The sequence below is a fragment of the Urtica dioica genome, chromosome 2 (genome assembly GCF_054948205.1).
Source record: "Urtica dioica subsp. dioica isolate 48M chromosome 2, U.dioica_male_clone48M_v1_H2, whole genome shotgun sequence".
NCBI classification, from domain to species: Eukaryota; Viridiplantae; Streptophyta; class Magnoliopsida; order Rosales; family Urticaceae; genus Urtica; species Urtica dioica.
The window spans coordinates 44,402,697-44,428,687 of NC_142757.1; the positions used below are offsets into that span (position 1 = coordinate 44,402,697).

Here is a 25,991-nt window from a genome sequence, read left to right on the forward strand (position 1 = left end):
TCAAACAAAGGTTCATAACAAACATAAACTGAGTTCTTAAACAAAATACAATATCATCACAATAATCATCAATTCATATGACAAAAATCAACATAACCATCACAATAATCATCAAATTAATTGTAATCAACATTTTAATTCAACTTTATCATGACAATAATCAACTAATCTTAAAATTAATTAAAATTCAACAATATCATCACAATAATCATCAATTCATAAGAAAAAATTGAAAAAAAATCCTAAAAAATGAAAAACTCGGATGATACCTCTCGGGTTCCCCGGGATCTAGACAAAAATGGCTTCCATTGAGCGGGATCCGGCGGGACGTACACCAGAAACACCGGGATTCGCGGGATCTGGTCGGGATTCGACCGGGTTCAGTTCACGGGACCGGTTTCTGCAAGTCCCGTCCCGGTCCCCTCCGGTTCAGGGGATCCCGACCGGAACCCCCGGGATGTCGAACCTTGCTTGAATCTCAATTCATTGAGAGTGAAAATGTTTATTCCAATACAAGTTTAATGCTTTATATAGCCATGAGACATTAAAGAAATAAAGGAAAATACAATTAAAGAAATAAAAAAAAAACAACATATCGTGATTATCGTTTAATAGACATAAACGACACATACAAATATATTTGATCTCTAATACACCCCCGCAAGATGAACTTTCTCAAAATTTCATTTTGGATTGAACTTGATATCGGAGAAGACAACTCGGTGAAGACCTCGATCGTATGAATGAAGAAATGAATCGACTTTGTGAAGAATCGATCTCGTTTTGAGAAAAAAAAAATTTAGAGGCATTTGTCGAACAGTTTGAGTGCGCTAAGAAGAACATAATTGCAAAACATAGCTTTCAGCATTTTTCTTCATCACACCCAAACATAGCTTTCAACCTTGTTCTCCAGATCTTTCTTTCCTACTCAAAACGACGAACTTTAACTGGTGAAACGGAGAAGGGAAGAGCAAAACGACGTCGAATTTCGCGGCGAGACCCGACCTGTGGAGGGCTCTCAGGAAGAGCCTGAGCTCGTCTTCTTTCGTTCCTCAGCCACGTGAAAGAGTCCCCAAACCCTGCAGAGCTCTCTGAGACTGAGAGCAAGACTCGCTCTTCAAGCTGTGGCTGAGAGTGTTGCTTCGCCTCCACATTTTAGGGCTCCGAACCTTGGCCAGGAATCTTCGGGAGACAAATCCGATCGGGGCTTGGGTGCGAGAGTTGGGCTCGAAGGTGGAGAGAGTGAAAAGCAAGAGCATGACGAAGACGAGCAGAGCGCATATTGAGATCATTGACCGGGCTTTGGTGAGAAGAGGGCTCGAATTAGTGCGCTGGAGAGAGGAGCTGTGAGAGAAGAGCTTGTTGCTGTCGATGTTAATGGCGGTCGAATTCGAATCTTCTGAGATAAACACCAGAAGGAAACCCATGCCCCAACCTTCTTTCCGGTTCTTGGATTTGTTGAAAGACATCGATGGAGTTTCTTTCTCTCTCAGCTCTTCGTTCTTCTTCTTGGAATTCTTTCTTCTTTTCATCATCGGCACTCAGAGCTTGTCTTGGAGCGACATTTCTTCCTCCTGAGGCAAGCTCAGACCTTTCTTCTTCATGATCACGATGTGGAGGTCGCAGAAGTTCTTCGGGGTGTCGAGCCTGATGTACTCTCTCAGCAACCTCTCTAAAATCCTCAAATCATGTCTGTTCAGCCTCGGCGGCTTCCTTGCGCTTGGAGCCGGTCTTGAACATGTCGACGATCGCGATCCAAGCGTCGAAGGCGAAGATCAAACCCACGACTAAATCAACGAAATACCACGCGACCAAGAATCCCGAAACTTCCTTCTCGTACCCGCGGATCCACGGCGACATGACCGAGAAAGGCATGAGCTTTAGCCTCACGAAGAGCTTGAAATCGTTAAGGAGAAGGAATTGGGGATCGGAAATCAGCTTTCTTGAAGCCTTGACACGGCGGAAAATCGCCGGAAGAAGAACTTGAAGCTTTGACACGGCGGGATTCGCCGGAGAAGCCTCTTGAATGTCGACACGGCGGGACTCGCCGGAAGAAGATTCTTGATGAATGACACGGCTTGAAATCACCGGTGATGAATCTTGATAAAAATCCCTCCGAATGTCCAATGCGTCTCCGTCGATGAAGCTTTTCCATCGATGGAGCGATGAGGAGAAGAACTTGAAATCGAGAAGAAAAGGCGTTCAATAATGTGACAATTCGGAGGAAAAAGGAAATCGACCTTCGTGAAATTCCACCGAGCTTGTCGTCGGAGATCTATTCCGATCGTCGAGGAATCGGGATTACGAAGTGGATTTCTCTAACCTAGAAAATCGAATGCGGAAATTCGCTCTGATACCATATTACATTTCTAGGTTAGGATAGATGGAAATTGGATTTGAGAATCGGTGAGAAACTAACTCTCATCTTGAATGATTGAGAGTGAAAATGTTTATTCCAATCTAATGAGAAAAGTACAAGTATAAGGCTTTATATAGCCATGAGACATTAAGGAAATAAAGGAAAATACAATGAAAGAAATAAAAGAAAAACAACATATCGTGCTTATCGTTTAATAGACATAAACGACACATACAAACATATTTGATCTCTAATACTGTGCCCCAAACACGAAATGTGAAAGTTGTAAACTAAGTAGTAAGCTTTATAATTTGAAATTTTCAATGGATAGATTAATAAAAATTAAGTGGGTGGTTATCTATGAAGCAACTCGGATAACCACATGCAATGTTCAAAAAATATTACCAATATCTAGTAATAACTCTGCGGTAAGAGTGTGCAAAAAATCGTAAATAAAATCGGGTTTGTTTAATTGTTAGTTCGCTTAAAAACAATTTTTTTTATTTGTACTATGATCAAACACCGTTACAAACACCCCCCTTGGTGATCTCACAAGCCGAGACCTCCCAAACCTAAAGAACAGAGACGAAGAAGAAGATGAACTACCCAAGAATCTTATCCCCAATTCTCTCGCTCAATCTCTCAATTGTTTTCTCTCTCTTTCTTTTCCTTGTGTATGTATGTCTATCATACATTAAGCACAGTACCCTATTTAACCTTTCTCGGCCTAACTAACTTAACCATTTATAAACCATGATCAAGATAGCTTACATAAACAGATACTAACTAACCCTTAACCGTGGTTAAGGCATAACTAATATCAACAAAATCCATCTTAGTTGTTCCTTGACCACCAACTATAGCACATAACTCCGAGAGGATCATCACTTTGTCTTCTATCTTCTTGCTTGGACACCAAGCAACTTCAAGCAATGCTTGAACTTGCTCAACGGAAGAACCTTAGTCCCACAGTCAGCTGGATTGTCTTCAGTTCCAATTTTCTGAATGTTCACCACTCCTTGTCCCACATTTTCTCTAATGAAGTGATACTTGATCTCCACGTGTTTTGTTCGATCATGAAACACTGGATTTCTGCATAAGTGTATAGCACTTTAACTGTCTGAGAATATGGTAGCTTTCTCGGTGAAGAAGTTCAACTCTCTGAGCATCCCTTGCAGCCAAATTCCTTCTTTCACATCTTCTATTGCTCCGATATACTCGGCCTCAGCAGTTGACAGAGTAACAACTGATTGCAACTGTGACCTCCAATCACGCAGTTTTTGCATACAAGAAAGTAATAGGCTGATGTAGACCTTCTTGTGTTCTTATCTTCTGCATAATATGAGTCAACAAAGCCATGTAGACTCACCTCTTCACCCGGCCTTCCACATTACATTAAACCAGTTCGAGTTGACCTTGTTATGTACTTTAGCAATCCCTTAATAGCAAACTAATGAAACTTTCTTGGATTAGCCATGCAATAGCTAAGAGAACTAATAACAAAGGCCAAATTTGGACGCGTACATGTCATAGCGTACATGATTGAACCTACAACATTTTAGTAAGGCTTATCAACCATAAACTCAACCCCTTCTTTATATGTATGACTATGAGACTTTGAAAGTTGAACTTGATTTCCAAGAGGTAGAATGTTACACTTGGCACAACTCCAAATATCTGAATTAGCTTCTCAAGATACCCTTGTTGATTTAGAAACAGCCTTCCTTCACCTCTGTCTCGCTCAATCCTCATTCCTAGGATTTTACACGCTGCACCAAGATCCTTCATGTCGAATTCTGACTTCAACAGCTTATTCATCTTATCAACTCTGTATTTCTCCTTACTGATGAGTAACATATCATCCACTTACAGTAACGTATATTCTGAATCCAATGGAGTACACCCTCTGAAGTACAAGCAAGGATCATAGAAGTTCATACAGAATCCTTGAGTAGTGTTAAAAGTGTCAAAACTAATATACAACTGCCTAGGAGACTGTTTGAGTCCATACAGTGACTTCTTGAGAAGATACACCATATCCTTTTTGCTCTGACACTCGTACCCTTCTGGTTGTTCCATGTAGATGACCTCATCCAAATCTCCATGTAGAAACGTTGTCTTGACGTCCATTTGTTCTAGCTCGAAGTCAAACTGAGTTACAAGAGATAACATCACTCTAATGGTCTTGTATTTGACCACTGGTGAGAAAATCTCATTGTAATCAATCTCTTCCTTTTGAGTGAACCCCTTTGCCACTAGCCGTGCCTTGTACCTTACTGGTTCACTATAAATAGCTCCTTTTTCACCTTGAAGATCCACTTACAATCCATAGTGGACTTGTCCTTTGGTCTCTTCACTACTTCCCAAGTCTGATTCTTGTGAAGCGACTCAATTTCTTCGTTCATAGCAAGTCTCCACTGCTTGGACTCTTTGCACTTCATGGCTTGTGTGAAGGTCTCTCGCATTGTCTTGCAGATCTCAACAGTTGCCATGAAGGCATAAGTAAGCAGTTCTGTATAAGCTGAAAACCCATATCTGTCTACAGGCTTGTGTTCTCTTCTTTTTCTATCCCTGACTAGTTGATAGCTTGAGGGAGTCTAAAAGCCAGTTTGGGGTTTGAGGAACCTTGAATATGTCTTCAACTTCATCTTCATAACTCTGATGAGAAGACGAATTGTGCTCCACCAAATCAGATAACCAATTTCCTTGTAGAGTAGTAATGTCATTTGTTACTGTACCTACAGGGTTAGTGGAACTAGATACAGAGCTTGAGAAAGAGCCATAATTATCAAGACAAGGAAAGTCATTTTCATTAAAATAACATCTCTTCTATTAATGACCTTAAAACCTGTTTCACTCATAATCCATAACCTATATCCTTTAGTGCCAGAATGATATCCAAGAAAAATACACTTCACAGCCCTAGGATCTAGTTTACTCTCTTTCTGATGCTCATGAGCACAACAACCAAAAATTTTAAGATGAGAGATATCAAGGATTTTACCAGACCACATTCGTGATGGTGCAAGGTTATGATGGTGCAAGTATTCGAGGGCAAGGTTATGATGGTGCAAGTAACATGCGTGGAGAATGGAATGGTTTGCGAGCGTTAATTTCAAATCAATGCCCATGTGCATATTATGTTCATTGTTTTGCTAATTGCTTGCAATTATCATTAGTTACGGCATCCAAGGAAATTAATCATGTGAGTCACTTCTTCACCAAGCTTAACTTTATCGTCAACATCGTTAGTGCATCATGTAAGCGCAATGACCAACTTAAAGATGATCATGCTTCAAATATTGCTTATTTACTTGATATTGAGGTGCTTGAAAGTGGAAAAGGCCTTAATCAAATAGGCTCTTTGCAAAGAACATGTGACACTCATTGGACTTTTCACTTCAAGTCAATTTCTAGTTTGATCAAGATGTTTAGTGCAACATGCGAAGTTTTATTGAACATCATTGCTGATGGAACTACTCATAACCAGTGGGGTGAAGCAAATTCAGATTATGAGACCATGACTTCTTTTTACTTTGTATTCATTATGCATTTGACAAGAGACATTCTAGAGATTACTAGCATACTTTGTAATGCTTTGCAACTTCAATCGCAAGATATTTTAAAGGGTAATCTAGCAACGTAGCCAATTTCAAACATGGTTTTAAGGATGTAGCCAACGTTTGGTAAATTTTGTAATCTAGACATTTACAGAAATAAACGGTTAGTAAATATCGAAAATATCCTTATGTAACATAAATCATAGAAACCAAATACTAGCCAACGTTTCAGCCAGCCGAAGTTTATCGTGCGTAAAATAAACGGACATTAACTGAAATTAACAAAGCAGCGGAGAGTAACAAAAAATTAGAAAGAAATAAACGGTCAATAACCAACTTTGCCAAATATAGAATTTTTTTTAAAAAATTCTAAATATATACACGTGTATTAACTTCGAAAATTCGTATTGAAAATTTGATCGGCTTTGTGAATAACACCGTATTAAATGCGTATTAAAGGAAAAGAAAGAAATATCAATTGGTAACACCAACGACCTCTACCCGCACATAAGTAAATTTACCATAATTAACAGAAATTAACAAAGCAACGGAGATTAACAAAAAAATTAGAAAGAAATAAGAAAACGCTCAATAACAAACTTTGCCAAATATAGAATTTTTTTTAAAATTCTAAATATATGCACGTGCATTAACTTTGAAAATTTTGATTGATCAAACGTGGGCTACAAGTTTTGTAAGCAAATTCTAGTAGAGGATATTATAGTAATTAACATCTTACATAATTAAGACACGTCATCATTTTTGGCTAGAGTGAAAATTTGGACGAAACGTTGGCTAGATTACAATTTCAACGTTTTCAGGTGGCTTAGTTCGACTAATTTTTTTTATTTTAAATGCCATGTCTCTTGTTTTATGTACTAGGTTACTCCTTCATAAGCTTAGAGATGATGGATGAAGTAATTTAGTTGAAAAGGTGAGATCTTTTTGTGGAAGTGTGAATATAGATGTGCCTGATTTCAATGCTCTGCATACTTTGAGGAGAGTTATGACTCATCAACAAGATGCAATCACAATGGATCGTTATTATAAAGTTGATATTTTGTATACGGTCATAGACACTCAATTGCAATAATTAAACAGCAGACTCAATGATAACACAGTGGAATTGATTGTGCTCAGCTCATCTTTAGATCCGTGAATCACTCAGGGGTGATGATATATGCAAACTAGTACAGAAGTTTTACTCAAATGATTTTGCAGAATATGAGATGACATTGTTGCACATGGAACTTCAATATTTTGATGTACTTCGACAACTTTTAGTTTTCAAAGCTTTGACAACGATTTCTGATTTATGTCAATGGTTGTATAAAGTGATAACTCTTATTCTCACCCTTCCAGCTTGAGCGTTCTTTTTCAACAATGAATATCGTTAAGACTGTATTTCGTAATAAGATGGAAGATGATTTCTTATCCGATTGTTTGCTCGTGAATATTGAGATAGAAATTGTTGAAACATTTAGAACTGATTCGATCATAGATGATTTCCGTGATATAGAATCAAGACGTCCTCTATTTTGATTTTTTAAGAGATATACTATTTTTTTAAGAGATATACTATATATATATATATAATATATATATATATAATATATATATATAATATATATATATAATATATATATATATAATATAATATATATATAATATATATATATATATATATGGCCAACCTCAATTTGATCTTTTGAGTCCGCCCCTAGAGAGACATATTGGGATTGGTTATCAGGGACATACGAAGCTTGAAAATTTTGGAGTCTTTGGGGATAAAAGAAGATGAGTGGCTTTGGATTTGTTATTTAAATAATGAATCGATAACATATTAAGCAATGTAAATATCTATGTTTTGGTGGCTATTGTTTTTTTTTTTGTTACTATGAAATTCATTGTACTGTATGGTCATTAGAATCATATCTGAAAACCAAAGTTGAGTTATACTCTGAGATTGCAAATAAAGAACATCAAATTTATTGATTCAAGAGTGAATTGAGAACATATTTACAAAAATTAACCATCGTAGATTCAAGGCAAAACTAGAGTTCTAATGTACGAGATCATGTATCACAAGAAGAGTTCAAATGAATCTATCCTAGATGAACCACAAGAAGTCGCATTAAGAAGAGTCGGAATAAGACTTAGGACTTTACAATGATCTAGTTTCATTTTCACAAGCCATAGAAAGTGAGAGTTCTACTAAGTGGTTTGACGCCATGAGAGAATAGCTAAAATCAACGGATTACACCGAAGTTTGGGAACTTGTTGAATTGCCTGAAGGTTGTAAACGAGTCGGTGCAAGTGGGTCTTCAAGACCAAGCTTGACTCAAATGGCAATATCGAAAGACACAAGACTTGACTCGTTGCCAACAGTTTTACTCAGAAAGATGTTGTTGATTACAAAGAACCTTTCCACCTATCTCTAAAAAGAACTCTCTGAGGATTGTTATGACTATGGTTCTCATTATGATTTAAAGCTCCATCAAATGTATGTGAAAACTGTTAGGAATTCTTGCCCACGAGAGATAATAAATCATAAATGATTATTAAATAGAATAATGATTTACTTTATTAGCATCATATGATTAGTGAGTTGAGCTCGGAATATCAGAATCAATAGCAACTATCATCCGTACCCTCCGTATTAAAGTGAGTCACGTGTTGTGCATCTGAGTTTGGGGCGGTGTGCTAAAACATGGTCGATGACTGATACATGTCTCGATAGCTATATCTAAAGTCATATATGCGAAACACTAGTGAATATTGATCACGATGTGCGAGCATTCTGCACTTGTGGTAAGTGCACGACTCGGACATACTTTAGTTCTAGATGTGTCGTTTAAGTACCATTACAACACACTAACCGGGGTCGCTATGATGGTCACTCTGAGACTTGATCTAAATCCTGAAGTGATCATGGACACTGGATCGTGTTACCGCGCTCTTTGATTCATTCGCTAATCATGTTAATCATTGCTTATGTCTTGGGAGTTTTGGAGCATGATTCGAGTGGGAAATGGTTGACAAATAGGAAATCCAGCATTCCTGAAAGAATGTAAATGTTCACTCACCTAAGAGTTGATTCCAGAACCGATAGATTACCGACACTTCCGAAGTATGTACATTAGGAATAATCTATCTCTGGAGAAGCAACAGCGCTTAAGGTTTATATGTATCAAGAAATGTATAAATGATTAATTGACCTCTCTCGATACAGGTTGAACCTGGAGGATCTTGATCACGTATTGACTAGATCAGTGGACACTCGTCACGATGAGTAAATATAATTCTAATATAAAGGAGAGTTCAGTCTTGGCGTACCTAGGTAGAGTCTGACCAAGATTAGACAAATCGGTGTGGAAAAGATAAGGGACTTTTTTGTCTTTTCATCGGATTTATTAAGCTTCTATTACTAGGTCCATATTCCCCGATTCGGCTTCGATAAGACGAATAAAGAACCTCTAATAATAATGTGTTTCATTATTATAATCTCACAAGCTGTAATTGTGATTGACAGCATCAATTCTAAAATATGGGTATTTGCAGAATTAAATAAGTATTTATGCTAGTATTAATTATTTATTGTTTGATCAAGTAAATAATTAATCAATTTCTTATTTGTTTATTGTTGGACCAAATAAATAAATAATTAATCAGGTTTTAAGGAATTGGACCTTGCACATATGAGGTGGACGAATTTTAGGGTTTCGGGCATTGGGATTTGCGCTAACCCCTTGGCCGTGTGCCATTAAATTCGTCCATGCCATATTGGTAGTTACCAATATTTTCTCTTTAGTTGTTTAAATAAAGGAGAGAGAAAATATTTATAAGAAAATAAGATATTGCCATTTATTCTTTCTCATGAATATTAGGAGAGAATAATATTTAAAAGGAAATAAGATATTGTCATTTATTTTCTCCCATGAATATTAGGAGAGAATAATATTTAAAAGAAAATAAGATATTTCCTTTATTCTCTTATAATTAAATATTCTTTATTTAAACACAAAATAAAATCTCATAGATATTGATCAGATGACCAAGAGAGAAAGTAGGATTCATGAGATGAGATACAGGGCTAAGCTTTGATTCACTAGGAATATATCACTTGCACTATTATAAATAGAGGTTCATGAGAAGAGAAAAATAAGTGGTATCCTACGTGGTATCCGAACGATTGTTTGTGTCTGATATCCTACGTGCTTCACCGATGAGTTGTGCCGGAGCAATCATTTGTGCCCGATACCCCCTCGTTTCCTAACAAAAACTGCCTACTTAAATGGGAATTTATATGAAAAAATGTTCATGGATCAGCCTAAAGGTTTTGTGTTTGACGGAAAGAAACATATGGTGTCTAAATTGAAGAAGTCAATATAGGGCTTGAACAAGCTTCCCGACAATGGTACCTTAAGTGTTGGAATTGATCTAGGGTTAAGTAAAGATTTAACGCTTTGATCAAGCGGCGGAATTTAAAAAATTTCTTTAAAACAAGTAAAACAATTTTACTAACCTAGACAAAGAGCAAGTACATTTAAATTAAAACTATTAAAGAGCATTATTTGTTTACTAACCTTTTGTGAAGCTTGAACGTTGAGAAGCCTTAGGAAGGTTGAAACGTTCGTCTCCCCACGCAGCTCGTCTTTCTTCTTTCCTCGGGAACTCGAGCAACCACGAAAGTTTCTATCACAAGAATCACTCGAGAAAGAAATGAATTAGTGTATGGGCACTTTTAAACATGACGACTCAAGAACAAGTCTAAGAGTCAAAGAGCTAAAACACTAGGTCAAATGTGGACCTAGGTGCCAAAACAAAAACCAAAGAAACTTAGAGAGAGAGAGAGAGAGAGCGAGAATGGGGCGGCCACAAGTTCTAGAGAGAGAGTCTATCAATCTCTAACTTATGTGGAATGAATAAAATGAGAGGAATGAGGGCTCTATTTAGGAGAGGAATAACCTTCAACAAGGTAGTTTCCTCTTCTATAGAATATCACATATTCATGAGCAAATATTGCCCTTTTTCCCTAAGAGTCACACGGCCATAATGCCTTCTAGAAGGCCTTGGATTTGTTTCATTTTTTGTTCCTTCTCTTGCCTTGGCCGCCCATTTGATTCCCTCCTAGAGGAAATTTGTTTCATCTTTTTCTTTTGACAAGTATCTTCATACATCAATGCACAAAATTAACTTCTCTTTCTTTGGTTTGGACGAAATTAAAGGCTCTAGAACATGTTTATAGATGTTTCTTCATTTGTTCATGACAACATAAGAAAGGCCCATTAAGAATTTTCAAATAAAATTCCACGAAATGAAATTAATCTTCAAGGCCCAATTACCTTAATCTTGGTCGAGTGAAATTTATTTCATTTGTCATCATATGACAATGTCAAAAAAAATTATTGACATTCATTTCGTCCTATGTCCAAAAGGACAAAAATACCCTTTAGACAATTATCGTAAAATTTGTCTCGTTCTTGTTTTGACTTAGCTTCTAGTTTAACTATTCCTACTCGATATGATTTGTGATAGTAACCTCATGGATCCAAATGAACAAAGCTTGAGCTAAAATACTTGGACTCAAAAGTTCACAAACCTTTTCCAAGTTTAGCTTAATGTCAACTGACTCCACTAAAGAGTTGACACTGAGAATCTCTCGGTTCAAATGAATTTATTTTCTACTCAAGAATTCAACTTAATTGTGATGAGTGGATCCACTGAATATTATCTATGTTTACCCTTCATGAATATCAAGCTAGTCGGTATTTACAAAATTACCATTTTACTCTTCTAGTTGTTATTTCCTCAACTCCTTTGTCGCTTGTGAATAAGTTAGAAACAATGTATTGACGATGAGCTAACAAGTCACATTGATTCATCCAAAAGAGTCATGAATCAATTTGGACACTAGCCAATTCATTTATTCACATTCCAAGGAACAACGCATGAGGTGATATACATTGCATTTCAGCAATCTTGTACATGAATTCCATATCTATGAGATCTTCACAAAGTTACTCATGACATCTTCATAACTTAGTACTTCACCAATATGTCATGTTCGGAATCACATAGTGAATCCGAACTCTGACATTCTCAAATGAGAATACGTAAGCTATCAAATGGCATGTCTCATGCAATGTATATAACCTCATGCTTTGTTCCTTGGAGTGTGAATAAATGAATTGGCCAGTGTCCAAATTGAGTCTTGACTCTTTTGGATGAAACAATGTGACTTGTTAGCTTCTCGTCAATACATTGTTTCTAACTTATTCACAAGCGACAAAGGAGTTGAGGAAATAACAGCTAGAAGGGTAAAATGGTAATTTCGTAAATCCCAACTAGCTGATGATATTCATGAAGGGTAAACATAGATAATATTCAGTGGATCCGCTCATCATAATTTGGTTGAATTCTTGAGTAGAAAATAAATTCATTTGAACCGAGAGATTTTCAGTGCCAACTCTTTAGTGGAGTCAGTTGACATTAAGCTAAACTTGGAAAAGGTTTGTGAACTTTTGAGTCCAAGTTTTTAGCTCAAGCTTTGTTCATTTTGATCCATGAAGTCACTATCACGAATCACATCGAGTAGGAATAGTTAAACTAGAAGCTAAGTCAAAACAAGAACGAGACACGTTTTACGAAAATTGTCAAAATGGTATTTTTGTCTTTTGAGACATAGGATGAAATGAATGTCAATAAATTTTTTGACATGGTCATTTGATGACATGCATCACTCGGCCAATATTAGTTTTATTGGGCCTTGTGGATTAATTTCATTTCATAAGAATTTTATTGAAAATTCTTAATAGGCCTTTTTCATGTTGTCATGAACAAATGGAAAAGCTTCTAGAAGCCCTTTCTAGAAGTGTTTTAGGCGCCCACTACCCAAGAGAAAGAGAGAATATTTTGTGCATAAATGTATCAAGATACTTGCCAAAAGAAAAAGAGGAAACAAATTTCCTATTCATGCATAAGGGAATTTCGGTCAACCTACAGAAGGAACAAAATAGGAAACAAATCAAGGCTTCTAGAAGGCTTGTTTGGCCGTGTATCTCATGAAGGAAAAGATGAAATTGGCTCATGAATATGTGATATTCTATAGAAGAGGAAACTACCTTATTGAAGGTGAGACCTCTCCTATAAATAGGAGCCTCATTCTTCACATTTCATTCATCCAAGTTTTAGAGATTTGAGAGCTTCTCTCTCTAGCTTGGCCGACTCCTCTCTCTCTCTCTCTCTCTCTCTCTCTCTCTCTCTCTCTCTATTCAATTTCATTTTTGTTTTTGGCACCTAGGTCCTCATTTGACCTAGTGTTTTAGCTCTTCGACTTCAAGACTTGTTCTTAAGTCGTAGTGTTTAAAAGTGCCCACACACTAATTCCTTTTTCTCTCGAGTGATTTAGTGATAGAAACTTTCGTGGTTGCTCGAGTTGCCGAGGAAGGAAGAGAGACGTGCTGCGAGGGGAGACGAACGTTGCAACCTTTTCCAAAAGTTTCTCAACGTTCAAGCTTCTAAAAAGGTTAGTAATCTTTAATTTGACCTAGTGTTTTAGCTCTTCGACTTCAAGACTTGTTCTTAAGTCGTAGTGTTTAAAAGTGCCCACACACTAATTCCTTTTTCTCTCGAGTGATTTAGTGATAGAAACTTTCGTGGTTGCTCGAGTTGCCGAGGAAGGAAGAGAGACGTGCTGCGAGGGGAGACGAACGTTGCAACCTTTTCCAAAAGTTTCTCAACGTTCAAGCTTCTAAAAAGGTTAGTAATCTTTAATGCTCATATTGGTTTTTATTTACATGTGCTTGCTCTTTGTTTGGGTTAGTAAAATCGTTTTACTAGTTAAAAGAAATTTTTTAAAATTTCACCGCTTACCGAAGCGTTTAACTTTTTCTTAAACCCTAGATCAATTCCATCAATCATATGACAATGTCAAAAAATTTATTGACATTCATTTCGTCCTATGTCCAAAAGGACAAAAATACTATTTAGACAATTTTCGTAAAACTTGTCTTGTTCTTGTTTTGACTTAGCTTCTAGTTTAACTATTCCTACTTGATATGATTTGTGACAGTGACCTCATGGATCCAAATGAACAAAGCTTGAGCTAAACTACTTGGACTCAAAAGTTCACAAACTTTTTCCAAGTTTAGCTTAATGTCAATTGACTCCACTAAAGAGTTGATAATGAGAATCTCTCTGTTCAAATGAATTTATTTTCTACTCAAGAATTCAACTTAATTGTGATGAGTGGATCCACTGAATATTATCTATATTACCCTTTATGAATATCATCAGCTAGTCGGGATTTACAAAATTACCATTTTACCCTTCTAGCTGTTATTTCCTCAACTCCTTTGTCGCTTGTGAATAAGTTAGAAACAATGTATTGACGAGGAGCTAACAAGTCACATTGATTCATCCAAAAGAGTCATGACTCAATTTGGACACTGACCAGTTCATTTATTCACATTCCAAGGAACAAAGCATGAGGTGATATACATTGTATTTCAGCAATCTTGTACATGAATTCCATATCTATGAGATCTTCACAAAGTTACTCATGAAATCTTCATAACTTAGTACTTCACCAATAGGTCCGGAATCACATAGTGAATCCGAACTCTGACTTTATCAAATGAGAATACGTAAGCTATGAAATGACATGTCTCATTTCGGGATTTAGGTAAGCATGATGCAATTCATATGTAGTGACTTCGAGACATAAGAGGTTAAATAGTGTGTTCTTATTATGTCTCTAGAAGTGCACTGGTCAATTCAGTACCTTCAGAAAATACCTAGAAGAACTATAGACTCTCCAACTCTCAATGTCCCATAACCACACATCATAGATACTCCTAACAATCGTACTGAGATCAATAGTCTTTTGATCCTTAGATTGCAAATATATTGTTTTAAGCAAACCATGATGAGTTTGTTCATGCAAATCTACATTTGTCTCTTCATGTGTTGTTAGGTTTGTTTAAGGACTAAAGACTATAGATTATCATAAAGCTTCAAACAGACAAGGAAGAATGAATAAACGTTTCAACTTTTATTGATTATTCAGCAGTTACAAGCAAGAGTCTTCGTAAGACTATATGACATCACATGTACATAAATAGACATTACTACTCTTCTTATGGGCACCATTGACAACAACAGATCCATTGACGAAAGGATTGTCCGCAAATGCATTTACTGAACATGTCGAAAGAATGGGGATCATTTGATGTCATCGTTGATGTTTTTTTTTTTTATGTTTTATGGTTTTATGTGGTTGACACTTTGAGCTCGTTTATTTTTTTTACGATATGAAGTAATGAATCTTGTTTTCTTTTATGATTAGGATATACATGAATGATTATATGATCAAGATTCGTTTTATCTCTGACAAAGACATTATTGTCGGACCATTATGAATACCTTATTATGTGTCATGTTAAGTGTAAAACTGGTATTGTGATACATGCAATGGACTATACCGACAAATTGACGTACAACCGCTATGATCCTTATTAGTTTTCATACTTGATTATGACTTTATGATATAACCAATATTATGATGAATTTATCTTATACTATGCGCACTTATGTTTTATTATTAATCTATATGGTATGAAATGACACATGGGCCAAGTGGGAGAATGTTGGACTTATAATCTGAAGCCCACAACTTATGTACGTAAGAATAAGTATGGCTCACATGTATATACAATATTAATATAATAATAAATAAGATAAATTCTATTGATAAATAAATAAAAGGTAATTTTCCTATATACATTGATGGTAGATCTATATAAAACTAACCCTAGAGATTGGTCTTTTCTCAACCTATTACGTAGATTTCCCGAGCCATCAAAAGAAAGCTCTCAAGTCCAAAGGGTCACGAAGGAGAAACTAATTTCGGCGATTACCCGTTGACGTCACTGTCACTCTTGTCATAGATCGAGATAGGTTTTCCTCAATCCTTAATGATCTGTGAAAATCATCTGGTTCTAAGATATTGGCTTTTATAATTGTATAAATTATGCTTACAAATTTATCTTCCAGTGCATGACCAATGATCCACGATGCAGCTCCGCGATGTCCATCTGTTTGAACTACATACGAACAAGAATGTCTACTCACGTATGCAAAAATCTGCCACATTTCAGACCACCCAAGCTTCACTCCCATGAGCTTCCAAGTACACATCACATTTTTACAAAGGATATACCAACGCTTTTTCGATGAAGATTTCACTCTAAATTCAAAATTATTCTTCAGATCATGTATGCAGAGCTCATTCTTCAACTCTTTCTTGTCAGCAAATATATTTTTCAAATGTTAATTGAATAAGATTGAAAATATAACAATGAATGTGTCAGGTCCTAATAAATACCTGTAGAGGACGATGGATATTGACTAGATCCTTCTTCCAAGATCTCATCCTCTTTGAACTCTGGAGCCTTCCATGAAAAAGGCTTGAACTCCACTATTGTTGCTCTCCGATAAGGCAATCATGACAATTGACTACGTGGTGGTGAATGTACTACAAAGTTTTCCACGTATTCTTTATATTCCTCGGTTCCAACAAAATCATATTTCTCATCATCAGTGCATCCGACATCTTCAACGTCTTCATCACCACTGTTCACTTCATCAGATTCATCACTCGTCTATCATTTCCGTCTTCAATGTGCACATCATCATGTTCAACATCTTGTCTATCATTTTCGTTTCCACTGTGCACATCATCATGTTCATCATAGTTGTGCTCCAAGCGAGTCAATGATGTGATCGTTCTTTTGTTCTCTTTAGCTACGCTTGGGTTAGAACCCAACGCGGCAATCATCATCTCATAATCTCTACTTGCATCGTGATATGAAATTCCCAAAGCTGCAATATCTTTCTTCATCAAGCTTACACATAATGGAAATCTCTTTCGATGTTTGTGCTTCATATAATAGGCAACATGAACGTCGTTCTTGACTATGGCAGGAGTCATTGGAATAGTCCCCATTGCATGAGGAACTTCAATCTTCAAGTCAAACGTAAATCTATCAACTTCAATCATCTCGTATAGCGTATCCACCAATTAAACATAGCTAACGTCTTTGGAAACATCAAACGCGAATGTCACAGCATCTGTAAACAACCACTTGTGATCTTTTTTTCATCCAGGTCCCGTTAAATAAGATAAACACTGAAAAAATAGATTATTAATCACAAAAATAGAAAAATCATCTTAGGCATCTCTATTAGTCGCAAACCATCTCTACCCGTCGCAAATATCTCTAACCATCTCTACTCGTCGCAAGGACTATCTCAAACTATCACAAACCATCTCTAACCATCGCAACTTTTCTATGAATATTCATAAACTGAAAAATTCAATCACAAATTGTCTCTAACCATCTTTATTCGTCGTGAAGACTATCTCAAACTGTTTCAAACCATCTCTAACTGTCGCAACCCTTCTATGAATATTGTCGCAAAAACAAAAAAATATTATCTCTAACCATCGCAAACCGTAAAAAAATTTCGAAAATTCTCATACTATTTAACATTAAATCTAACATAAGTCAAAATATCATTTCAAACTAATCTAAAATGATTCAAAATGTAAAACAAGAGAATTTACCCATTTTTTAAAACTTTAATCCATGATTTTAGAGAGAATCCAATAATTAGTCAAGACAAGTGGTCAAATGAAAAAAAAAAAAAAAAAAAAAGTTGAATATGGTCTTTAAATTTCATTCAAAGGTATTTTTTTTTTGTAAAAAAAAAAAAAAAAAATAGACAAAAATCCAATTTTAAATATTATGAACATAAGAGATCCAACAAAGATATTTTGAATAAATTTAAGTCTAGAAAATGAAATTTATCATTTATTATAACATAGTATTAGTACTGAAAGAATATATTTATGGGACGCTTGAGAAATATCTATCCCTAATTCCCTATTTATATATACCATCGATAAGCCTTCTTACAAAATGGATTTATATATTTTATGGGACGCTTGAGAAATATCTATCCCTATTCCCTAATTCTTATAGAGAAATTTCATTTTCTAGACCCAAAAGTTATGTAAATATCTCAATTAGACCCGCTAGTTAAAAAATATCTAAAATTGGACTTTTGTACCAATTTTGGACGAAAATACCCTTAATTCAAAATAACTCATATTCTTCTCTCATTTTCAAATCATCTTCATCACAATTCTTGTCACTTTCGAATTGGTTGCGCTAGGATTAGAACTCTCGGTGGTCGATTTGGGTATATGTTTAGCTTCGATTTTGAGGGTTTCGCATCGTTTTTGAAAAAAATTCCATAGTTTTTGAGGGTTTCGGAAACTCGTCAGAACGTGTCGGAATCCATCGGAACTCGTCGGAACGTGTCGGAATCCATCTTTGGAGGTGATTTTTTTTTTTTTTTTTTAAAACTAGGAATTTCCGATGAAGATCATCGGAATCCATCGGATTCCGACCGAATCCGATGGATTCCGATGGTCTTCGTCGGAATCCATCGGAAATTTCCGATGAAGACCATCGGAATCCATCGGATTCGGTCGGATCCGACCGAATCCGATGGATTCCGATGATCTTCATCGGAAATTCCCAGTTTTTTTTTTTAAAAAAAAATCATTCACCTCTAAATTTCATTCAAATCAACCTTAAAAAAAAAAATTAACCTCCAATTCGGTCGAATTTGGTGTGGTGGGCGTTGGAACTCGTCGGATTTGGTGTGGTTGGGCGTCGGAATGGGGCTCACGTCGGATTTGGTGTTCTTTGGTGTGGAGAGAAAATGAGAGTGAGAATGAAAGAGATGAAAAGAGATGGAGAGAGGGTTTATTTTTGAATTAAGGGTATTTTCGTCCAAAATTGGTACAAAAGTCCAATTTTGGATATTTTTTAACTAGCGGGTCTAATTGAGATATTTCCATAACTTTTGAGTCTAGAAAATGAAATTTCTCTTCTTATATACCATCAAGAAGCCTTTTTAAAAAATGGATTTGTTTCCTAAAATCCATATCTGACGAAGAAACTCCCAGAATTTCACGAGACGAGAGACACTGACATAATTGAAATTTTCATAGCAAACGGCGAACAAACCCTCAAAATCAATAAACAATCAAAAGAGCCTGGATCATGAAGCTTTCCCTCAAGCACCGTGACGACCAACACCACAACAACAATGACAATCTCAACCCTCTCATCACTGCGAAAATCCCAATCTCCATACTTAACCACCCATTCCTGACCTCAATCTCCACTAACTCCCTCTCCTCCGACCTCTCATTCTCTCTCTCCTCAAACTTCTCTTCAGGCCCTTCCCTCAAGCTCTCTTACGCTCCCACCTCCAAAGCGACCGCCCAAACCCAACCTCCGATCTCCCTCTCTCTCAAATCGGGTCTCGGATTCTTCGGCTCTCCCGATCGCTCGCCTCTCGTCTTCAAAGCTCACTTCTCTCTCTCCTCTCAGAACCCTGCTTTCTCTCTCCACTTCAAGCCCCAATTCGGCAACTTCGCGCTGAAAAAGACCGCCCTTTCGAACCAAGGAACCGGGTCTGACTCTGAACCCATAAGGGCGCTGAATTTGGGTTCTGCGTCGGTCGAAAACGGTTGTTTGCGTGATGGGTCGTCGTCGATTTGGCAGGACGTGAAGCTGGAACCCTGCGGCAATGGCGTCGATGGGTTTTCGGGTCCGAAAGAGGCCGAGGGAAGCGGGTTATTCACGGGCATTGCGTTGATGGCGAGAACGGTTTTTCCGGTGAGGAAGAATCTGGTGGTGAACATGAGGTGGGGCGTGAATTTGCCGTCTGATTTGGGTGGCACGAAAATGCCGTACTTGACGGTGAACAAGATCGGGATCGAGAGGGTCGAGCCTGAGCCTGAGCCTGAGCCCGAGGCCGGGAACAAGGTGATCATCGAGAGTGTTTCTGGGGATTCCGAGTCGGAGAAGTTGAAAGGGCTATGTGCGTGGATGAGCAGAGACTTAGAGGTCATACAGAGGGAGAATCGGGAGATGAAGTGGAGCTTGGCGGAGATGAAGAGGCTCGGAGTTCCTCCCCGGAACGATTCACCACCGCCGAAGCCCAGCATGGGTTCCGTGGGGCCTAAAGCTACTCCGGGAGAGAGTTCCGGCGATTTCGAGGGGTGGAAGAAAAGGAAGAAGAGCGGGAAAGAAGATAAGAGTGCAAAGAGAGAGGTGAAGAAGCCGAGCGATTTAGAGGCCGAGCTTCAGAGGGCTATCGAGGCTGCTTCCGTGGCTGGCTCTTAGGCTCGGTGAAGGTTAGGCTTATTGTGTACTTAGATCCAACGTGCTGAGTTTTTTTTTGCTTTTAAATGTAAATAATCATCGAGAAGGGTCTTGGAGAATTGTGTATAGATTCGGTGTAGTCATGTGAAATGCTTGTAAAGCAAGAGGCTATTGGTTCCACTCTTTGTTCTTAGCCTTTTCAGTGCTGCTATAATATATGATATGGGTATTGCTTATTTTTATTTCTTTCTAAGGTTATGATTTCTCAGCTGTTTATGCAAGTGATAGTTTGAAAGTTCAAAGGAAATATATCTCGGGAAGGTCTTGATATTCAATTGTGTGTATTCATGAGCAAGTCCAGATTATGTTTTTCTTTACTAGTTTGTGTAGGTTGTGGACTGTAAATTATAATTTACTATTCATCTTCTAACTCTCCTGCCAAATAAAAAAGGGGAAAAAAGAAATTTAAAGGTTGAACAGAGAGTCAGAATTTCTTATCATCATAAAACACATAAATATTGAGCTGATAAGACTTGAATGAAGATTGATGGCATCGATGTTAAACACACAAGTACATAATATCAGTCGATGGAATCCTTTGTCGCATGAAAGGAATTGGGGGAAATTTATAATTCCATATTACTTAAATAACAAACTCTACCAGCTAACAAAAGTGGGCGTATACTGCAGGATTGCGAAACTTGTACACAGAAATAAATTATAAAGACAATACAGAGTGTTTAATAATCATTGCGCTGACAATTAGTAGCCCTGGAATATTGGTGGAGGTGGCGACGCGTACTGGGACCCGAAGATTGGTGGGAGGATCAAGTCATCCTCGGGGGGTGGAGGCGCTGAATGGACCGGTGGCGGTGGAGAGTGGACGGGCGGTGGTGGAGAGTAAACCGGTGGTGGAGGAGATCGTACTGGGGGAGGGGGCGAGTGGACTGGCGGTGGTGGAGAGTGAACTGGTGGCGGCGGAGGTGAGTGGACCGGCGGTGGAGGCGAGTGGACAGGTGGTGGGGGCGAGTGAACCGGTGGCGGAGGAAAGTAGACAGGTGGCGGAGGAGAATGAACTGGAGGCGGAGGAGAGTGGATAGGTGGGGGAGGAGGAGAGTAAATCGGTGGTGGAGGCGAGAAAACTGGTGGTGGAGGAGAGTGAACAGGTGGTGGTGGTGAGTGAACTGGTGGTGGAGGCGAGTGAACTGGTGGTGGTGGTGAGTGAACAGGCGGCGGGGGCGGCGGGGGAGAGTAAACCGGTGGTGGAGGAGAGTGAACTGGTGGTGGTGGTGAGTGAACAGGCGGCGGGGGAGAGTAAACCGGTGGTGGAGGAGAGTGAACTGGTGGTGGAGGTGAGAAGATTGGTGGCGGGGGAGAATGGACGGGTGGTGGAGGTGAGGAGATTGGTGGCGGGGAAGAATGGACGGGTGGTGGAGGTGAGGAGACTGGTGGCGGAGGAGAATGGACTGGTCCTGGTACCGGTGATTCATCATGGGGATCGGGCGGTGATGGGAAAATTTGTTTGATGGGTGGAGAAGGAACCAATGGTGGTGGGGGCGGGGATGAATAATGAATCGATGACATTGGTGGTAAAGGGGTAGGTGGAGGGTTAATTGTTGGTGGTGGATGGGCCGGGCCTCCGATTGGTGATTTGTTTGAGGGATCTGATACTGGGGGTGGTGTCGAGTGGACCGGGGGCGGAGGAGAGTGAATAACTGGTGGTGGTGGAGAATGGACAATGGGTGGTGGGGAGCTAACTGGGGGCGGGGGGGAATGGACAATTGGTGGTGGTGAGGAGATAATTGGTGGCGGTGGTGGGTGTGATGGCCCGGGAACTGGGGATTGGTTAGTCGGATCCGGAGGAGAAAGATTTCCTTGTGGTGGGATAGTTGGCTTTGGCTTGGAAGGTTGTTGTGGTGGTGGTGATTGAGACTCTACCTTTGGAGGCGTCGGAGTCGGAGTCGGAGTCGGATGTGGTTGGGGAGGTGCCGCAACTGGTTCAGCTGGTGAGGGCTTTGGCAACTTTGGGGTTTCTGGTTTCGGTTGAGGCTTAGGAGGTGTGGACACGGGTTCGGGCGATGGGGTCTTTGGTGTGGGAACGGGAGATGGTGTCGGCTTCTCAACCGGGGTGGAAGGCCATCCGCACCTCGCCTTGCAACAGTCGATTGGCTTGCTAACAACCGGATGGCATTGCTTCGCCGTCTTCTGCTTCGGCCGGTCAGGTACGCAATTGTATTCATCGTCAAATACGCGTTCCTTGTGTTTAGCAGCCAAGCACTCCGGGGCCTCGCCGTTGAAGTAGTTGTCGGAGAACGTCAAGTTCATCAAGGTCGGCAGCTCGCAAATGCTCACTCCAACGAACCCAGTCAGAGTATTCCGCGCAAGATTCAACTGCTCCAATTTTCCGAGGGACCTGAAGGTCTTAGGCAAGGTCCCGCTGAACGAATTGGAGCTGACGTCGAAAACTGTCAAGTTCCCGAGGTTGCCAATCTCAACGGGCAAACACCCCGAGAGATTATTGTTGGAAACAATGATCTCATTCAAAGTGTTCCCCATCTTCCCAATGCTCTTCGGAAGGCATCCGTAGAAATGGTTGTTCGAGATGACCAAAACCGAGACGGGCGAATTCCCGAGGTTCTCCGGGATCGTCGACGTGAACCGGTTGTTGTTCAAGAACAAGGCGTCGAGCTCCATGTTAAACAGCCCCTGAGGCAACTTCCCTTCGAAATCGTTGTACCTAAGATCAAGGTACTTAAGATTCGGGATCGCTAGAACAACCTCCGGGAACTTGCCCACGAACCGGTTGTTGCTGAGGTCGAGCTCGTGGAGGAGCGTGAGCCTAGAGAAGCTCTTCGGGACGACCCCGCAAAACCTATTCGTGTTGATGTGGAAGAGCGCCAGCTCCGCCAGAAGCCCGAGCTCGGCCGGGAGATACCCGGCAATGTCTCCGTGGTTCAAGTCGACCCCGGCCACGACCTCGACGGTCGGCTCGTCGAGAGCCGGGGCACAGAACACGCCGTTGTAGGAGCAGACATCGGACCCGACCCAATCAGCCGTCACGTTGAGCGGGTCGGAGTAGATGGCCTTCTTCCACGCCTGGAGCGCCACGTAGGCGCGCTTGAGCCTCGGGTTCTGGAACTTGACGCTGGCGGTCAACTCGATGTTGAACTCGAAGTCAAAGGGCAGGTCTTCATGCTCGCGGAGGTGGAGTAGCTGGCGGTGGGTGATGAGGGAGGCCTCGGCGTCCGAGAGGGCGAGAGAGAGCGGTGAGAGGAGGGCAAAAAGGGAAATGGTCGATATCAAGAGGAGGGAAAAGCAGCCTGAGGCCCGCATTATGAGTAGCACGGCTTCGCCACCTTTGTATCGGCCTAAACGGATTTGATGGCCAAGAGAGAGAGGTTTCGAAATCGAAGGTGTTTTATAAATGGGTTTTGGAAGGCTGTGCAAAATTCTCTCTTTTTTGCACTTTAAGAAACCTATTGTGGGAAATTGGTTTCTGGTTCTCTCTTCTTTTTTTAATCTATTGAGACCACAAATAAGGTTTATTCTTTTTTAATGGTAGATTAGTTTGTTTGTTTTTTCGTGGCTGTTTTTTTGAAAGAAGGTGTCTAATTATAGGGAGGGTTACATAGATTTTTGGGAATCAATAGCTTGGATTTTGCAATTTGGTGCTGGTTCATCACAGACCAGAAATTACTGTCTTCTTTTTTCAGTTCGCCTTTTTTTAGGTGTTTATTTATATATTTATTATATTAATTCCGTGTGAGTGTCTGTGTGAGATGTTTAGAATTTTGTTTCTATCTCCTTAGTTACAATTAAGCATATTGTGTGCTGAAGAGAAGTTATAGGACTTCCTCTATATTTGTTAGTTATCATCTTAAGGCTACGCTTTTTTTGTGTACAGAAATCCACAGGCTTTGGTTTCCTTCGTTTTTTTGTTTATTAAATTTAATTATAGTAATTTCTAAGATTAGTAAATAGTTTCAGAAATTGGCAATGAAAGCTGGCTCACTACTAAAACGGCAGTTTTATGTCCAGGGTTGACAATATTCGAAGTCGTTCATGTCCATTGTGGACTTTTCATGGTATTATTAAGCTAAGCCATTGCAACTGCAAAAAAATCGAATCTTTTTTTATACTAAATTCCATAAAGCCAAAACAATTGTTAATTCACAGGAATCCATTCCCCTCATTCTTATGTGTTCTTTTTGAGGAGGGGATATACAATTAAAAAAAAAATCATATTAAGCATTTTCATGCATTAATAAGTCCCTAAAAGTTAAAAACGCACTGCAATGATAACAAACATTTTCATGCACTAAGTAGCGAAAAGTTAGAAACATGCATTGTAAACACATACGAGGACTGGATATGTATGTGTGTGTGTGTGTGTGTGTGTGTGTGTGTGTATATATATATATAAGTTGGAGATATAAGATCTCGCTCTTGATTTTTATGAACATGCCATTCATTCAGTCACATTATGATATATGGCGTGATATGGTTTGAAACATTTTAAAGATCTTCTGCATATCTTGAACAAAGATATTGACATTTCAGGAGTAGAAGCGGAAGTCATTTGAAGCTCGAAGTCTTAATGTCACAAGCTAAATGATATATTTGTAATTATCTCAATTTTAAAGTGAAACACTTCTTATAGACTTGTTAATGACCAGGGTCCCCAAGGATGAATTCATAACTCATGGGACAAATTTAGAACAATGATATGTCTTGAAATGTTTAACTGAACCTCTTTGCATTTCCAAATACTTTTGTTTTTGTGGTCATTGCTTTTGGTAGTTATTTTTATTTTTTAGCGCAAAAATATTGTGCTTAAAATTTGTAATCCAAAATAGCTGTTTTTAATTTTAAAACAGTCAATTTTCTTGATTTTTTTCATGACTACAATTTTTTTTTTAAATATTTACTATTTTGGGCTCTTAAATTTTATTTGCTATTCAAAATTTCATTTATAAGAAATGGTAATTTTTCACTGTTTGAAAAAACACTGTATTTGAAAGATACAAAATAGTCGCTATTGAGAAAATTAGGAAAATAGTCAACTTCAACGTTTGATATTGCTAAATAGCCGACGTTTGGTAAATTTTAGGTAATAACCGTAAATGATGACATTGCCTAATATATAGAAGTGACTATTTACCTAAGATTTACGTCTGTTAATATATGAAAGTGGGTATTTATCTAAGATTTACTAATCGTTGGCTATTTAGCAATGTCAAATATTTAAGTTGGTTATTTTCTAATGGACCCTTTTTTAAACAGGTATTTTTGTAATTTTCTCAATATATTTTTTAAAGATAAATATCCCATTATTTATTAAAAAAAAAACTAATGGGCTTTAGTAAATGGAGCCAAAGTAAAGTTTCTTTTAAGCTTAGACTTAGTGTTTCGCTCTATTCTTTGGAAGAGAAAAGGAATCAGTTGAACCAGAGGAAACGACGTGAGTGTACTTGTTCTGTGGCTTGTTTTAGTTTTTGACAAATCATATATTTGTTCAAGACTTTTGACCAAGCAACGAAGTCCACGAAATGGCCAAGGAAACCCGATTAGGATGCAGAAGAGCGGAGTCAAGTCAATCCCGCAAATTCAGTCAAAGTGAAGAACGTGGAGCGAGAAGAGGAGAAGCAATTACAACGGCTACAACCACGTCCTTCCCCAATGGGAAGATCTTAGAATTTGAATGTCCTTATTTACCTAAAAATAGCATGTACAAGTAATGATTTGGAGGTAACTTTTTTTTATCTAGCATCCCATACAGGTTTCAAAATTCCATTGTACTACACCAAATTCAATCAATAAAAA

The 25,991-nt window shown here is 38.6% G+C and overlaps 3 protein-coding genes and 1 pseudogene across 3 annotated transcripts; 2 read left to right on the top strand and 2 right to left on the bottom strand.

The window, feature by feature from the left end:
• Positions 1 to 896: 896 nt before the first annotated feature.
• On the bottom strand, positions 897 to 1,485 carry LOC149404906 (uncharacterized). The gene is made up of 2 exons (XM_089607723.1): positions 1,079 to 1,485; positions 897 to 1,042 (listed from the first exon to the last, which is right to left on the bottom strand). The coding sequence occupies exons 1-2, from the start codon at positions 1,467 to 1,469 to the stop codon at positions 897 to 899; spliced, it is 537 nt and encodes a 178-aa protein (XP_089463849.1). The 5' UTR covers positions 1,470 to 1,485.
• A 3,893-nt stretch (positions 1,486 to 5,378) lies between these two features.
• LOC149404907 (uncharacterized) lies at positions 5,379 to 7,461 on the top strand (annotated as a pseudogene).
• An 11,428-nt stretch (positions 7,462 to 18,889) lies between these two features.
• Positions 18,890 to 20,991, top strand: LOC149404908 (uncharacterized). Its single transcript, XM_089606528.1, has 2 exons — positions 18,890 to 20,200; positions 20,859 to 20,991. Exon 1 carries the CDS (start codon positions 19,059 to 19,061, stop codon positions 20,187 to 20,189), a length of 1,131 nt encoding a protein of 376 aa, XP_089462654.1. The 5' UTR covers positions 18,890 to 19,058; the 3' UTR covers positions 20,190 to 20,200; positions 20,859 to 20,991.
• LOC149404909 (pollen-specific leucine-rich repeat extensin-like protein 4) lies at positions 20,863 to 23,507 on the bottom strand. Its single transcript, XM_089606522.1, has 3 exons — positions 22,164 to 23,507; positions 21,865 to 22,067; positions 20,863 to 21,639 (listed from the first exon to the last, which is right to left on the bottom strand). The coding sequence occupies exons 1-3, from the start codon at positions 23,499 to 23,501 to the stop codon at positions 20,931 to 20,933; spliced, it is 2,250 nt and encodes a 749-aa protein (XP_089462648.1). The 5' UTR covers positions 23,502 to 23,507; the 3' UTR covers positions 20,863 to 20,930.
• Between the last annotated feature and the right edge of the window lie 2,484 nt (positions 23,508 to 25,991).